The following is a 17,126-nucleotide window of genomic DNA, read 5'->3' as shown; positions in this document are numbered from 1 at the left end:
GAGTCTTAAGAATTTTGTTTTATCTTTTCACTGCTGTTCTCTGTCTTGTTCGTGAGTTTTCATTAATCTGTTTTTCTACTTTTTTTTTTAAGCCTTTGTTTCAATAAGTTTTGGGGAGGGAGAGGAGGTAAACAATAGCATTCAGTCTACATTCTTATACTAGAAACCTAATCACCATGATGTACTTAAACATAAATTCGAATTCTGAAATATTTGACTTTAAATTATAAATTCTCAACAAGTGTATATTCCTTAGATTGTAAAGGTATTACTAATTTTTCTGTCTTATTTTATAGAATCACTGGGGTTAAGTTAGCATGTACCATGTGACTGGCCTTCAGATATGCTGTTAACAATAGCTAGTGTCTGAAGGGTTGAGAATTTCAGTCCACTTATTATTTCTTATCAACTATTGGATGAGATTTAAGATGAGAAATAGATCATCTCTTAGTCATGCTTTTAAATTTTGTTGGGTATTTTGTATTGCTTATGATATTTAATTTAAATTTTAAAGTAAAGATTTGCTTTTATTTTTATCAAAAATAATGTATGGTTTTAAAAGGTCAAGTACTACTAAAAGGGTATTATGTGAAAAAGAACCATTGTCTGCTCCAACCCTGCAGTCCTGTTCTCCATGTTCTCAATATTTTCTGTTTGCCCAGATATTTAACTTCCTATTTCTAATAAAAAGATTTTGTTGCTTTGCTGGTTTGTTGATTTGTACATTATAAACTGTATTTACTGATTTCCTGCCAAGGTCGATGATTTTGGGAGCATTGACCCATTGTTTTCTGTTTGCATTGTTGCTATTGAGAAGTCCATTGTCATTGTGCTGTTTTTTTTCTTTCTGGAGACTCTAGGATCTTCCTTTTATATTTTGTCTCAAGTTTCCTGGTAAATATGCCTTTGAATGGATTTCCATATGCTTTGTTCTGGACACTCAGTGGGCATTGTTTGTGACTCCTGTGCTTACCTTCTTGGAAACTTTTAGATGTAATTTCTTTGATAATTCCCTCTCCTTTGTTTTTTGTCTTTTCTCTTGAGCTGCAGTTTGGTAGCTTTTGTGCCTTCAGGATAGATTCTTTCACTTTTTTTACCCTTTATTTTCCGTTTTTGGTTTTGTTGTTGTTGTTGTGTGTGTGTGTGTGTGTGTGTGTGTGTGTGTTCGGATTTTTGTTTTGTTTTGCTCTACTTTTGAGAGATTGCTTCAACTTTCAAACTCAGTTGAATTTTTAACTAATTTGGCTATCTTAAAATTTCTCAGGACTGTTTCTTACTGTCTTTTGCTTTTTCATAGCATTATTCTTGTTATGTAGATATAATATTTTTAATATCTCTGAGAATAATGGTGATTTTTTTGTTTTGAAGTTTTCTTTTAATCTCTATTGTTTGTTTTTTCTAGTTTTTTTTTTTTTGGCTCCCTTTTTTACTTTGGAAACTTTATTAAGTGCTCTGGGCTATCAAGGGTGAGGCACTAAAAATCTGATACTCTTTGGAAATGGCATGTGATGGCATAGAGACACTGGGGCTCACTGCTGAGTTACTGTTGGGGGAAATATCTTCATGCTGGTAACCAGAGTTCTTTCTAAAGAGGTCATTTGGTTTCTCCAGAGAAGCATGGTGTATTTTAGAGAAAGGGTGAGGGGTTTTAAGCCAAGCTGCCAACTTTCTGAAGTAGGGCTAGTTCACTGTGGATAGTATCACTTAATCCCTCCAAAGTTAGTCATATACTTTGCCCTTCACTCCTATCTTACTATGCTTGGTTTCACCCAGTTTGGAGCCTCATTAGCTCCTGAAAATAAACCTCAGGTTCTTTAGAGGATCTGTAAGGTAGGACGGGGACCCGAGGATCTTTCAACCAATCTTTGTTTTTGATTCTCTCTCTTCACTTTCCATCTTGCATTTATACTTCTTGTTTTAAGTCCTAAGTCTTTTCATGGTCATGAGGATGAAAACAGGCTTGCTTCTCATCACTTTCCCATCTGTAGGTCCTTGGGGTTATAGTGTCCTCATCTGTGTTAACTATTTTACTGTTCTTTCATTCATACCAGTCTTCTGAAACTTGGTGGAAAATTTTTAATTTCAAGGTAGAGAAAGTAGGTGGAGGTAGAAAGTAGAAAGAGGTAGAGAAAGTATGAGCATATAGTCCATCTGCCATCTGTTTGACTGCAAGTTTCCTGAAATTACTTTTGGGTGGGTGGGTTTCACTATATTAAAGGACTTGTTTTGAGAGGTAAGCATTTATAACATGAACAGCATTATTCATTTACGGCACTACTGTTTTAGATGTTGGGATACAGAAGGTGCTTTATTAAGGACACGTGAAAGCCCTGATAATTTTGGTAAGTAGGATATAAAGGTTTATATGAAGAATTAACTCCCAAGTTACTTTGGCCATTCCAATAGAGTTGGAACGTCAAATAGATTAGGAAGAGACTTACGCCAGGGCTGTGATAAGAAGGATTCTGTGGTGGTGCCCTTGCTATATTGATTATCCATGGGTGCGGGAGGGAGCAGGGAAGCCAGATTTTGTTATGCTGTGTAGGAATAACATCTCATCTCTTTGGGGCATAACTTAAACCATGAAATAAGTAAAAAGGCAGCCAAAATTTTAATGTCACCAACCTCATATTCCATAGCTAATCTGAGTTATTCATAAGGAAGCTTTAAAAAAACCTTCATTTAAAGCTTCCTTATTCTTATTTTTTTTAATGTTTATTTTCAAGAGAGAGAATGGGAGCCAGGGAAGGGTGGGGAGGGGGAGACAGAGGATCCAAAGCAGGCTCCGTGCTGTCAGCAGACAGCTCGATGTGGGGCTTGAATTCACGAACCGCGAGATCAGGACCCGAGCCGAAGTTGGATGCTCATCCGACTGAGCCACCCAGGTGCCCCCTCCTCATGCTTATTTTGTCTAGAATCCCAATAAGTGTAATTATCCAGTTTCTAAACTAGTAGTAGGCTAAAATGAGTAGAGAAGACTTATACAAGTTGTGTGAGTGACAACTGACCTGGAAAATGTTAAATTATGTTCAGTTTCTTTTTGTCTTTAAAAGCTACAGTTTGTTAATTGATTTCAAAAAGTTATACATTCAAAACGGTTGAACCTCATTGTATCTCCAGAGCCTTTCAGGCACCAATGAGGTTTAACTGTTTTGGATCTATAACTCTATATAGATATCTATACCTATACTTATATTTAGATCTGTATTTTTCTAAATCTAACAATTCAGCTGTCTCAATTCTTTCCATGAAAATTCCCAGATAATAGAGCCCCCAGTGAGTAAACTTTGGTTATCATAGTTTTGACTATATGTAGAACTTTTCAGGGGCACCTGGGTGGTTCAATCAGTTAAGCATCTGAGTCTTGACTTTGGCTCAGGTCATGATCTCACGGTTTCGTGAGTTCAAGCCCCACATTGGGCTCTGCACCGGCAGCTGGGAGCCTGCTTGGGATTCTTTCTCTTGTGCACGTGTATGCACTGTCTCTCAAAATAAATAAATAGAATTAAAAAAATATGTAGAACTTTTCAGTAATATGTATATCCAAAATTTGTGTTTTTGTTGTGTTTAGATTATATTGTTTAACCTAGAGTTAATGCTTTTTAATTTTTATTTTTCAAGACAACTAAAATACATAAGTATATTATATTTGATGTACTCTAGATTTAAGAGTTAGTGGCTGTGTTTATATACATTCTTCTTACAAAGTGTGGCATGGTATGGTAAAAGCAGTTGAAGAGGGTTGTGGAATCAGTGGATTGAACAGATTTTTTTTTATTAAAAATTTTTTGTTAAGGTTTTATTTACTTTTGAGAGAGAGACAGAGAGAGAGGGGGAGAGAGAGAGACGGAGTACGAGTGGGGGAGGGGCTGAGAGAGAGGGAGACACAGAATCCGAAACAGGCACAGACACAGACACAGAATCTGAAACAGTATTTAAAAGCATTTGTTGGGGTGCCTGGTTGACTCAGTTGGTAGAGCATGTGACTCTTGATCTGAGGGTTGTGAGTTCAAACCCCACGTTGGGCATGGAACCTACCTTAATAAAAAGGATTTACAATTACAGAGCACTTACTTATTTAACAGTGCCTTCTAGGTGCTATGCCAAGTGTTGCATTTGCCTTGAAGGGTAGATGTAGTCTCTGTGCCATAAGGTAGAGAGGCATGTACTCCTAGTAGAGTGGTAGTGTCTATAGGAAGGCATTTCTGGAGAGAGGGTGACATCTGAGCAGAGTCTTGATAGGTAGTGAAAAGTCGTGACATAGGGACAAGCCAGTTAAGGCTTATTATTCCCAAGGCTTATACAAGTGATTGTGTATGTTTCTAATGTTGCATAACAAATTACTGCAATCTTAGCGTCTAATAACCCAGTTGTTACTTCATAGTCTGTAGGTCAGAAGTCTGGTATGGGTGACTGGCTTCTCTACTAAGAGTCTCACAGGGTGTTAACCCGACTGGGTTCTCATCTGGAGCTTGGAGTATTCTTCCATGCTCATGTGCCTGTAGTAGAATTTAGTCGTCCGTGGTTGTAGCACTGAGGTCCTTATTTCTTCCCGGCTATTGAAGGGGGCCACTCAGCCCCTAGAGGCTACCTGGAGCTCCGTGTCACTTGGCCCTCATAGGTACTTGCTTTCTTTTAGGATAGCAGGAGTATATCTCTCTGCCTTCTGCCTCTGCCTTCTAGACTCTTCTTTGAAGGGCTTTTGTGATGAGGCTAGACCATCCAGCTAATCTTTTGATTGACTCAAAAACTACTGATTAGTAGCTTTAAACATGCCTGTAGAAGTTCCTTTTACTATGTAATGTGAGATAATCAGGGGAGTGATCTCATCATACTCACAGGGTGAGGGTCATTTGGGGTCATCTTAGAATTCTGCCTACCACAGTGACTGAAAGATTTTTCTTACTGAAATTGAGGCCTATGGTTAGTTAATAATCCATTGGTGGGCAATAAAGATATTAATTGTGACAAGTAGCTTAGAAACCTATCTAGATTTCTCATGGCTATGAGAATTAATTAGACCAAGTTTAGTTTGAAGGAATCTAAATCCATTGATATTTTGATTTTTGTTTTTTTAGTTTATTTATTTATTTTGAGAGAGAGCGAGCGAGCAGGGGAGGGGTAGAAAGAGAGGGAGAGGGAGTGAGAGAGAATCCCAAGCAGGCTCCGCAGTGTCAGTGCAGAGCCTGAAGTGGGTCTCAAACTCGTGAACTGTGAGATCGTGACCTGAGCCGAAGTCAAGAGTCAGGCACTCAGCCGACTGAGCCACCCAGATATTCCTGAACCCATTTACATTTTGAAGTGAGGATATCCCATTAAAGATCCAGGACCTTCCTTCAGATAAATGCTCAAGTACAGTTAGTTTTTATGCATGTTTTATATTTTACAGTCCTATGTGATGTCTGCGATCCTTACTCTTGCAACTCCAGGGGAAGACCTACCAGCCATCAGGCCAAGCCTGCCAAGCGGTACTAACTTTTCTGAAGACGGTGTGTTTTATGACCTGTTCTTCAACTTTGTAAATTCCACATTTGATTTTGCCAGTTAATCCGGAGCGGATGCAGCTGTCAGTTACTGATTAGGCTCATATGAAGCCAAAGCATAAAGACGTAATGACAATTGTAAACCTTTACTGTGCGGGGGCGTACTTTTCAAGTGGTTGGATGGTTACTGTCTGCGGGAGCCCTTGCCAGGCATCTGGAAAGCTGCGTTGATCACTCCTGTGCACAACTGCAGGAAGCTTGGTCTCCATCGTGCACCAGACGATAAACTTTAAATTTGTGTGCCTGTTTTCTCACATCCCTCACTTATGACTCAGAGTTTCATATGGGTGTATTCATTGGTGGAGCTCAGGTCACCTGCCCGAGGTGAAAGGGAGCCTGGGTTAGTAAGCTTTCTGAGTTCTAATTTATGAACTTACGAGAGCTGTTTAGAAATGAAAAAGGTTATTAGATTTTTGTCATTTTGTTGACATCCCCCCCTGCCCTGGTCCCAATTAAAATTATCCTTTTGATTTCTGCTTTTGACATAAAAAATCTGTTTCCCATTCAGTGATTACAGAAATAGACTCTCCTCTCTTCTTTTATATTGCAGTTTTTAAAAAATCATGGGTTAGATAGGTGATGGGGATTAAGGAGTACACTTGTGATGAGCACAGGGTGTTATATGGAAGGTGCTGAATCACTATTTTGTACACCCGAAACTAATATTACACTGTATGTAACTAACTGGAATTTAAATAAAAACTGAAAAAATACCTTCAATATAGGTAAGTATGAAGGAAACATCTGATTGGTGTCCCTGCTCTCATCTGCATGGCCATTTGTCTCAATACCGTTTATGGAACATCTATCTTAATTTGAAATGTTACACTTATCGTAAACTAAATACGTGCACGTGTATGTGTGAACATTGTCCCTAATGACCTCTCTGTTCCAGCCTAGCCGTAACGGTATGTGCCTATAGGATAGATTAGGGTTCCATTTGTTCATTCATTCACTCATTTATTTAACAGATATTTATTAAATGCCTGTTATTTATGGAAAGCTATGCATATGCAGACTACAAAAGGGTAAGGCATCAAGACTGATTTCTGTGTTAGATGTTCTATGTTAGATGAGTTCAGATCTATTTATTATGGGTAAGGGAGGGTCTTAAGGTTTCGGCTTTATACTCTCAGGACTCTTTTGAGTTCACCTTGGAATAGACCTCAACCTTCTAGTTTAAGGTTGGACCCTTTCTCCTGAAGGTTTTTGTACTGAGAATTATAGGAGCCAGGCTGTCCTTTATAGAATTAAATGGACTGGCATCTCAGGATCTAGCTGTGGTGTGCAAGATAGACTTAAAACAAGGCCCTTGACTAGATAAGTGTTTACCTGTGGGGTGCCTGGGTGGCTCTTTTGGTTAAACGTCCAACTCTTGATTTCGGCTCAGGTCAAGATCCCAGGGTCGCGGGATCGAGCCCTGTGTTGGACTGTGTGCTGAGCAGGGAGCCTCTTTAGGATGCTCTCCCCATCACTCTGCCCCTCCCCTGCTTATGCACACTCCCTCTCTCTCAAAGAAAGAAACATTAAAAAAAAGAAATATTTTCCTGTGCATTACACAGTATTGAATATTAGAACTGGAAATCACTTTAAAGATTAAATTGGCAACTTTATTGCTTTTAATGAACTTTCAGTTTTGGAATAATTTTGGTTTACAGGATAATTGCCTGAATACTACAGAGTGTTTCATATACTCCTCAACTGGTTTCAGTTTCACCTAATGTTATCATCTTATGTTAACTTCACAACCTTATTTTATATGTGAGGACACATAGCCCTCCAAAAGTTAATATAGCTAAGATCATAGCTCTGGTTGGTGGCAGAGTCCTACCGAGGACTGAGTAGGCAGCCTAGGCCTTCTAGTTAATTATGTTTTAGGTATCGTTTTCTGTTTTTCATGTGTGTGTGTTTTTTCCTTTCTTTCCTGGGGTTCTTTGGGCGGGGACTGAGAGAAGGACTACACAGTGCATAGCCCACTAGTCAATGAAGTCTTTCTAATTCGTGCAATAATTTTTTAATCTAGGCTCCCTCCAATTCTTCAACACCAACAGGAACCAGGAGCAGGGCATCTTCATTTACAGAGCAACTTGATGAAGGCACACCCAACAGAGAGGTAAGTTTGGAATTTCTTCTAAAATAAACGTCTTACAAGAAGCTTATTAATCTAAAATGTAGGCTACTACATTACTTGGACAGGTCAATTATTTAATTGCTAGGTATTATTTTTGTTAGTAGCAATTACTCTTTTTTGGTAAATAGTAATTATGCTTTTGTAAAGTATGTTTTCTTTGAGAATCTTAATTTGAGAGGATAATATACTCTGCCTTTAATATTTGAGATTTATAATAATTTGATAATAATTTGTTCAACATAGCAACATACAGGGCAAAGTTCTATTTTTTCAAGCTATTGATTGGAAACGATGTAGTAACAACTGATTCTATGTGACTTGCAGCCAGCAACATAGTTCAGATTAGATTTTTTCAACTTTTTGTCTTTCTGTGAACTGTGATACAGATACAGAAGAGGGTAAAACAGAAATGCACAAGTCAATCAATTATTATGACGTAAACCCCATGTAACCACCACTGAAGTCAAGAAAAGGCACATTGCCAGCGTCATAGCACTGTTTTCTCCCCCCGAAAAGATTGCCCTCATCCTGATCTTTTGGTATTTGTTTCTGTCCTTTTCTTTATAGTACCACTTAAGTATGCTTTCTATTGTAAATATTATAAACATTTAGGTTGTTAACAGTTTTTGGTTATTATAAATTATGCTGCTGTGAACATCGTTGTACCTTTCTTCTGGTACACATATACCTGTGTACCATATGACACAGCATGTCATTTGCTGTGTACCTAGGAGTAGAACACTGGGTCAAAAGGCATATATAGTTTTGACACTCTAGAAGATAATGCCTGTTGTTTTTCAAAATAGTTGTAGAACTTTACCTTTCCACCAGGAGCTTCTGAAAGTTAGTGTTGCTCTACGTCCTTGCTAGTCTTTAAAATCTCAGCCATTCTGGTGGGTGTATAGTGTTCTCTTATTGTAGTTTTAATTGATGACTATTAACATTGAGCATTTTTCATGTGTGTATTGGCCATCCGATATCTTTTTTTGTGAAGTGCTTGTTGATGTGCTCATTTTTCTGTTGGTTTGTCTTTTGTTGATTTGTAGTTCTTTTTTATATAGTGTGGATAGGACTTTTTTATTGGCTTTATGCCTTGCAGGTATCTTCTGCCCTGTGGCTTCCCTTTTACCCTCTTAATGGTGTCCTTTGAGGAATTGAAATTCTTAGATTTAATGTGCTCTGGTGTATGCATATTTTCTGGCTAGTGTTTTTGTTTCTTATTAAAGAATTCTTTTCTTACCCTGAGGGTATTTTCCTGTTTTACTTTTAAAAAATACTTTTTTTTTTCATTGAAGTATGTTTGACATACAATGTTACATTAGTTTCAGGTGTTCAACATAGTGATTTGACAAGTCTGTAAGTTCTGCTGGGCTCACCCAAAGTGTGGCTGCCATCTGTCTCCGTACAATGGTATTACAATATCATTGATTATATTCTCTATGCTGTCCTTTTTATTCCTGTGACTTAATCATTCCATAACTAGAAGCTTGTATCTCTTGCTCTCCTTCACCCATTTTGCAAATATTCCCCTCCTGTTTTACTTTTCACATTTGGATCTACATTCCTTTGGGAAATGATTTTTTTTTTTTCAATATGGTGTGAGGTAGTGAGGTAGGGATCAAGCCTGGGACTTCTTCCCCCCCCCCCCCCCCCATAATGCTATCCAGTTGTCCCATTCTTTCCACATTGCTCTACTGTGCTACCTTTTTTCAGAAACTGAGTGCCTATATTGAGTGGATTTGTTTCTGTGCTCCCTATTCTGTACCCCTGTTTGCTTTGTCTGTCTGTGATCCAATACCACACTGTCTTAATATTTTATACTGAATAATTAATGTTTTATTTTAAATCTTACCCTCCGTACAGCAGGTCTTTCCTGTCTTAGTCGATTTGGGTGCTTTAACAACATTTCATAGACTAGGGCTTAAACAACAAACACTTGTTTCTCATGTTTCCAGAGGCTGGGCAATCTAAGATCAAGGTGCTAGCAGGTTGGCTGTCTGGTGAGGGCTCTCTTCCTGGTTTGCCGATAGCTGTGTTCTCATTATGTCTTAGCGTGGGCCTTCCTTACTACGTGCACCTAGGTGGAGAGGGATGGGTGGGAGTATGGGGAAAGACAGCTCTCCTGTCTCTTTCTCTTTTTACAAGGGCACTAATCCCATCATGAAGGCCTGTCCTCTTGACCTTATCTAGCTAATTACCTCCCAAAGGCTCTGTCTCCAAATAACATCACATTTTGAGGGCTGGGGCTTCAACGTGTGAATTTTGGGGGACACACGACAGCACTCCCATCTTGTTCTAGAATGTCTTGTTATTCTTATTCCTTTCCATATAAATTCCATATAAATTTTAGAGTCAGATTTTCAAGTCTCACAAAAACAAACTCACAACAAAATAAAACACCAACAGTGACAACAACAAAACAAACCTATAGAGATTTTGATTGGGATTGTATCGATTCTATAGATTAGGTTGGAGAAAGTCTCAGTATTATAAGTCAAATGTTATAATCTTTTCAGTATTACAAGCAGTACTGAGCATGTACATAAACACTTATAATGCTCTTTTTCTGTAGGATAGAATCCTAGGAATGGGACTGCTGGGTTCTAGGGTAGATGCAAATTTAAACATTTTGATGAAAGTTACATTATAACAAATTTTTTAACTTTTTATAGATGTCGATTTGATGAAAGTTACATTAAAAAAATTTTTTTCAGCTTTTATAGATGTTGGTTTGATGAAAGTCACATTAAAACAAAAATATTTTTGACTTTTTATAGTAGATGTTGGTAGCAAAATAAACACTTTATAGTACAATTATTGCATTCAAAGTTAATGGCATATTATACGGTGTCCTTGGTGAATACATTTAAATGATCTTGCAAGTTGTATAACCATACGAAGCACATGCATACTTTCTTTGGGATCTTATTTTCTTGCAGTATTGCATTTCTTTCACTTTGTGATTTCGAGTTTAATGCTGTTGAACTTAGTTTATACATGTAACCAATTTGATTGAAATCTGCGGTACCGAGTAATAGTCAGTGTTGATAGCATCATGACTATACTCAGTACATTGGTTGATAATTCTAGTATATTGGTTTCCGTACAATACAGTTGAAACCCTGAAAATAACTTGTTTTTAGTAGTTGATTGCTACTACTGCTTTTTAAAAAGGCTTATTTTATCCAGGATGCTTAAAACATTTTAATTGAGGGACACCCGTGTGGGTCAGTTGGTTAAGCCTCTGACTTTGGCTCAGGTCATGATCTCACAGCTCCTGAGTTCGAGCCCTGCCTAAGTTCCAGCCCTGCGTGGGGCTCCGTGCCGATAGCTCATAGCCTGGAGCCTGCTTTGGATTCTGTGTCTCCCTCTCTCTCTGCCCCTCCCCTGCTCACGCTCTGTCTCTCCTTCTCAAAAATAAATAAACATTAAAAAGATTTTTTTTGGGGGGGGACTCCTGGGTGGCTCAGTTGATTAAGCATCCGACTTTGGCTCAGGTCATGATCTCGTGGTTTGTGGGTTCAAACCCCACGTCAGGCTCTGTGCTGACAAGCTAGGAGCCTGGAGCCTGCTTCAGATTCTGTGTCTCCCCTTGTCTCTGCCCCTCCCCTGCTCGTGCTCTGTCTCTGTCTCTCTCAAAAATAAACATTAACAAAAATTAAAAAAATTTTTTAATTGAATATTTCTTTACAAAATAATATTTTTTCCCCAAAACAATCCTTTTTGAAAGGGATGATTTGAACATTCTTTTACAATAGGCTAAGTAAGGTAAAGGTTATCTTTTTATTTCTTCCCAAACTCCCAAATTTCAATCCTAAAGATCCTGTGCTTCAGAGGTTTAACTTCAGAAGTCGTTTCTGATTGAAAGAGTAGCATTACCCTTCATCTCTTTGCTTTTAAAGCATTTTCTGACAATTCTAAAAGGTGTTTTTGACCACAAAGTACAATGTAGACTAAACCCCGGTTCAGTTTATTTTACAGGAAGTACGTTCTCATTTCATAATTAAGTTATTGATTAAAAGGGTGTATCTTCTTTGCCCTCCCACTCCCTGGGGTTTGGGTTTTGTTAAACCTCTAAGGTGGCAGATACTCCGCATGGGTTAGGACCCTGACTTACTGTTTTCAATGTTATAAGGTTTCTTTTAGCAAAATGTGGAAGTTTAACTCGATGGAAATATCTGTTCACCTCTCCAGTAGATACAGTAAAGTCTTTGTGATCCAGAATGCTTGGGAAGTAGATGGTTCCATTAAGTTAATTTCTTGGTCAATTAAAGGTTTTACCTTTTTTTCAGCTATTGCAGAAAATCCTAATATGTCTACTTTCTTGTGTCAGTAAATACTATATGTAGATCTAAATAAGTCGGTCTTTGGTTGCAAGCTTCCTTATAAGGATATAAAAAATCATCTCTATGATTGTAGGCGTTCAAGGCAAAGGAGAGCAGACTGAATTTGCACTGACTCTGAAGTCTAGATTTCTGACACTCTCTCACCCTGTGTAAATGGCAGATCTGTTCAGTTGACCATATGCTTTCCCCTTGTGATCCTGGGCATAGTCTTGTTTTAACATCAGCGTAGAGCTTCCTTCCGTTTTTGTTGCTTGAGATGAATCTTTCTTGCCTCTCTAGGGCAGGGTGCTTTAGAACAGCTGAGAGCGTAAGAGCATGTGAAAGGCTAAGTAGGCCAGATAAAGCGACCATAGCCTCCTGCCCTCTGTTCCACTCTGATGATTTTTTTTTTAATTGAGATTAAATTCCTGTAACGTAACATTTACCATTTTAAAGTGGCATATGGTACCTTAGTGATACCGTGTATTCATCGTATCTCTCTAGTTCCATGACATTTTCATTAATCCAAAAAGAAACCCCATGCTCATCACGCACTTACTCCCTGCGCTCCCTCTCCCCCAGTCCCTGGTGACCACTAATCTGCTTGCTGTCTCTGTGGATGTGCTTATTCAGGATATGTTGTATAAACGGAACCATACAATTTGTGACCCTTTGTGTCTGGGCTGTTTTCAGTTAGCATGTTTTCAAGGTTCATCTATGTTGTAACAGGTTTCATTACTTCATTCCTTTTTTACGGCTGAATCTAATGATTTTTCTAAGAGCATGATAATCTATTTATATAGTTTGGAGTAAGACCTGGTATAGACTCGTGAGAAGAGGATGGTTTTTGGAGTCTTCTGGATCAGCCTGGATTTCTATCCTAGCTTTGCCGCTTGCTGGCTGAAGGACCTTTGGAAGTTAACTTTTCAGTGACGCAGGTTTTCTCTTTGTAAAATGGAAATAATAGTACTTGCCTCGTGGAGCTGTGGGCATTACCAGTAACACGGCATGTAAACCTCCTCTCATGATGCTTTGCGCATAGTAGGTGCTCGTGAAGTTGTTACTGGGGGCAGCCACGGAAGATGGGAAGGCCTGCCGTGCTTGTTCTGCTTAGGTCCCTACATGGAGGGAGGGAAACAGACAGACCATCATGTGGACTTTGGTCCCGGATGTTATCTGTCTTTTTACTTGTTGAGCTTTTAAGGAAGGATGGATCCCTTCACTTACCCTGCTCATTAACTCGCTGGTTTTCAGGCACACTTCCCCATAGAGACAGCCTGGAATAGTGGAGGCATCACAGCGTTTCATCCCTCACCTGCCAGGTGGCTTTGGGCAAAACTGCCTTTAACTTCTGAGAGCCTTAAAATTGTGGTGAAATGCATATCCCCTTCTTAGGGTCCTTGTGACGAGCAGACGAATTCAGAAGTATGAAAATACTCATAATTTGTGAATCACATACCGAAGATTATTATTATATGGAAACAAAAAGGCTTTTGCTGTGCCTGTCAGTTCTTGGATGGCATAGCACATAGCAAATTTTTTGTTAATCGCAACATTGCAAGTGAAAAATAATGAAGCATTAGGCTGCTTTGGATTGGAATGCTTTCCCAAACTTCAAGAAAAATGTCACTTTTTCTTGTCTTTTTTTTCGTCACTTTTTGCTTTTCTTACTTATTTTTCTTCCTTTTTTCCCCCCTAAGATTTCATTTTCAAGCAATCCCTGCACCCACCATAGGGCTTGAACTTACAACCTCGAGATCAAGAGTTGCATGCCCCTCTTTTTTATTCTTCTTAATTTGAGATATCTTTCAGAAATAAAATACTGCCTCTCTAGTTGTCTTTGTCATTCTGAGTCAGTTTGCACTATTCCGTGAAATCATCTGTAACAGAGATTCTTGACATTCTCAGCTTTTGGGAATTCAATTAAAAAAAATTTTTTAATGTTTATTTATTTTTGAGACCAGGGGAGGGAGGAGGGGTGGACAGAGAGGGAGACATAGAATTAGAAGCAGGCTGCAGGCTCTGAGCTGTCAGCACAGAGCCTGCCGCGGGGCTCAAACTCACAGACCGCGAGATCATGACCTGAGCCGAAGGTTGGTCCCTTAACCGACTGAGTCAGTCAGGTGCCCCTCAGCTTTTGGTAATTCTTAACCACATTTTTAGAAATTTATTCTGTTTCAGGGCTATAGGCATTGTTCTTTAGGAATTACTGAGAAGTATCTTGAAAGTCATGGGTCAGAAATGTTCTTCTTCTTTTTTTAAATGTTTATTTATTTTGAGAGGTGGGAGTGAGGGGCAGAGAGAGAGGGAGACAGAGAATTGCATGCAGGCTCCCGACTGTCAGCACAGAGCCCGATATGGGGCTCGAACACACGAACTGTGAGATCGTGACCCGAGCCAAAACCAAGAGTTGGATGCGCCCCAAGAAATGTTTCTTAAGTTTGGAATTAATTTTGCCCCTAATAGATTGACTTTCAAAGATTTTACTGTTAGACATTAGATTAGAAGCTACCTGCCCCTACCCTCTGTCAGTTAATGAAAGTAAAAAATATCCCTGTCAAATTGCCTTGGTATCTACTCAGTTCTCATATTTTTTTCTTTTGATCTAATGATAGGAAATGAGTTATATTAATAGGCTTCCTGCTATGAAGCCAATCTTTCATTCCGTAAGTCAACTCTACTAATGTCAGAGTGCATTATTAATATCCTGCTGCATTCACTTTGGTGGTTGCTTTATTTACATTTCTCCCAATTCTATTTGTAAGGGAGTGGTTTGTACTTTTCTGTTTGTGTTATGTTTATCAATTTTAATTAGTTGGGAAGCTTCCTATCTTTTCTCTTCTTCCTTTTTCCCTCTCCATTTATTTAGATCTTCTTTATTTTTTTTCAAAAAAATTTACACTTTTCAGAATATAAGGTTTATACTATTTTGTTAAATTTATTCACAAGTATTTTATTCTTTGGATGCTACTATAAATTTAATTGTTTTCCTAATTTCGTTTTTTTGTGTTCTCATTACTACTTTATAGAGGTAAAATTGATTTTTGTCAATTGATCTTGTATCCTGCAACCTTGCTGAACTTGTTTATTAGATTCTAATAGTTATTTAGTGGATTGTACAAGATCATGTCATCTGCAAAAGGAAGTAGTTTTATATCTTCTTTTAATCTGGCTGCCTTTTATAACATTTTCTTCCTAATTGCTATGGCTAGGAGCTTCAGTGCAATTTGAACAGATGTGAAAGTAGATCATTCCTGATCTTAGGGGGAAAGCATTTAGTCGTTTGTCATTAAGTATGATGTTATCTGTTGGTGTTAGGAGATTGCCTTTATAATGCTGAGAAAGTTCCTTTACTTTCATAATTTGTTGAGTGTTCTTATGAAGGTGTGTTGAATGTTGTCAGATGCTTTCTTAGTGTTTATTGAGATGGGCATATGGTTTTGTCCTTTATTCTCTTGACATGGTGAGGTATGGTAATTGGTTTTTGGATGTTAAACTAACCTTGCATTCCTGGATATATCCCATTTGTTCATGGTGTATATCTTTTATTGCTGGGTTTGATTTGCTAGTATATTGTTGAGGATTTTTATGTTTCTATTCCTAAAAGATGTTGGCTTGTGGTTTTCTTTTTTGTGATGTCTGGATTTGGTATCAGGATAATATTAGCCTCATCAAATGAGTTGGGAAATATTCCCTCTGTTTGTATATGTTGGGAAGAATTTGTGAAGACTAGTATGAATTCTTCAAATGTTTGGTATAATTCACCAGTGAAGCCATCTGATCCTGGGCTTTTCTTTGTGGGAAGTGTTTGATTACAAATCCCATCTTTTTACTTTTTGTAGCTCCATTGAGGTTTTCTCTTTCTTCCTGAGTCAGTTTCGGTAATTTGTATCCTTCTAGAAATTCGTCTTTATCATCCAAGTTGTCTCATTTGTTGGCATACAGTTGTTCATAGCATTATCTTATAATCCTTTTTATTTCTATAAATGCTGTAGTAATTTCCCCTTTCATTCCTTATATTAGTAATATGAGTCTTCTATTTTTCTTTGTCAGTCAAGCTAAATATTTGTTTGTATCTTTTTGAAGAACCAACTTTCAGTTCCACTTTCTTGTTGAGCGTACTGAGCATTTTCAGAATTAGAGTGGTGAGCTGATCTTTGATGACTTATTTTTCTTAAGTCTCAGGTGCGCTGGGACTTAGCATCTTATATCTTTAGTAGAATATATTATCACAAGTACTTCTTAAAATATACATTGTTGGAAATAAAAACAGAATGAGTTTAATGTACCCTAATAGTGAGTATTGCAACTGACATCTGTATATAATAGTGTCTAGGAAGATAGAAACAGGACTTCTGTCTTCAAAACAGAGAGACACACACTCCCTAAGATATTAAACTTTTTAGAGACCTCCCTCTAACAGGAGATACATTAATTCATAGGAGATAAGCTTATTTGTTACATACAGCAGGTGCTACTGGATGCCTTAGGGCAGGCATTAGGACTTAATTTTCTGTTCGAACTCTGGTTCAGAAGGACTGGGAGGGTTAGATCTAACTGCCAAAGTTAGATTTGGTGTCAGGAGCTAAAGTGGAGCTCCCAGCATTGGCAGAAAGAGATTGAGAAAAACTTTTGCAAACTGCTGCCTAGAGCGCTCTGTGGCCCATTACGAGAAGCGGCCATCTCTAGGGAGACCTCATGACCAAGAACTGAAGCAAACCTCACGTTGGCTTATTGCGACTGAGTCCGTGATGTCCCCTGTGTTGCCATAAGGCAGGAAACTCAAACTGGGGCCCAGGGAATCAGATTGATTGGATAAGGAAAGATGAGTACAGAAGGAAAGAGAAAGACAATACCTTCCTCAAAATGAACCTGTAAATGAAAATTCTGAAACAAATGCTACAAAGGCAGGCAAACAAAACAGGAATTGGAATATGAATTTATCCTAGATGAAATTAAAAAAGACTTTAAAAGAAGTATCTTTAATAAGATACCTGAAGTAATACTTTTCTGAAAAAGAAGATAAAATTGCAGGGAAAAAACAAAAGTAGATTAGATAGGTCTGAAAAAGAACTGATTAGGAATCCTTGAAGTGAAAAAAAAATTGATATAAAAACATAAGTCAGA

General features: G+C 38.1%; 1 protein-coding gene across 11 annotated transcripts in view; it reads left to right on the top strand.

Annotated features, from left to right (window-relative positions):
* GOLGA4 (golgin A4) overlaps positions 1-17,126 on the top strand; it is a 118,829-nt gene that overhangs the window by 4,860 nt on the left and 96,843 nt on the right. For 7 of the 11 annotated variants that reach the window (XM_027040658.2, XM_027040661.2, XM_027040656.2 and 4 more), the window contains exons 2-3: positions 5,430-5,489; positions 7,567-7,656. The exons of 1 other annotated variant lie outside the window; for it this stretch is intronic. In XM_027040658.2, the coding sequence (XP_026896459.1) occupies positions 5,430-5,489; positions 7,567-7,656 (150 nt within the window). The remainder of the gene's footprint in view (positions 1-5,429; positions 5,490-7,566; positions 7,657-17,126) is intronic. 3 more of the 11 variants (XM_053221704.1, XM_027040657.2, XM_027040654.2) reach the window with 1 other exon arrangement.

Source organism: Acinonyx jubatus, chromosome C2 (assembly GCF_027475565.1).
Source record: "Acinonyx jubatus isolate Ajub_Pintada_27869175 chromosome C2, VMU_Ajub_asm_v1.0, whole genome shotgun sequence".
Lineage (NCBI taxonomy): Eukaryota > Metazoa > Chordata > Mammalia > Carnivora > Felidae > Acinonyx > Acinonyx jubatus.
Note: the sequence above shows the minus strand (reverse complement) of the source record. Positions and strands in the feature narration are given on the sequence as shown.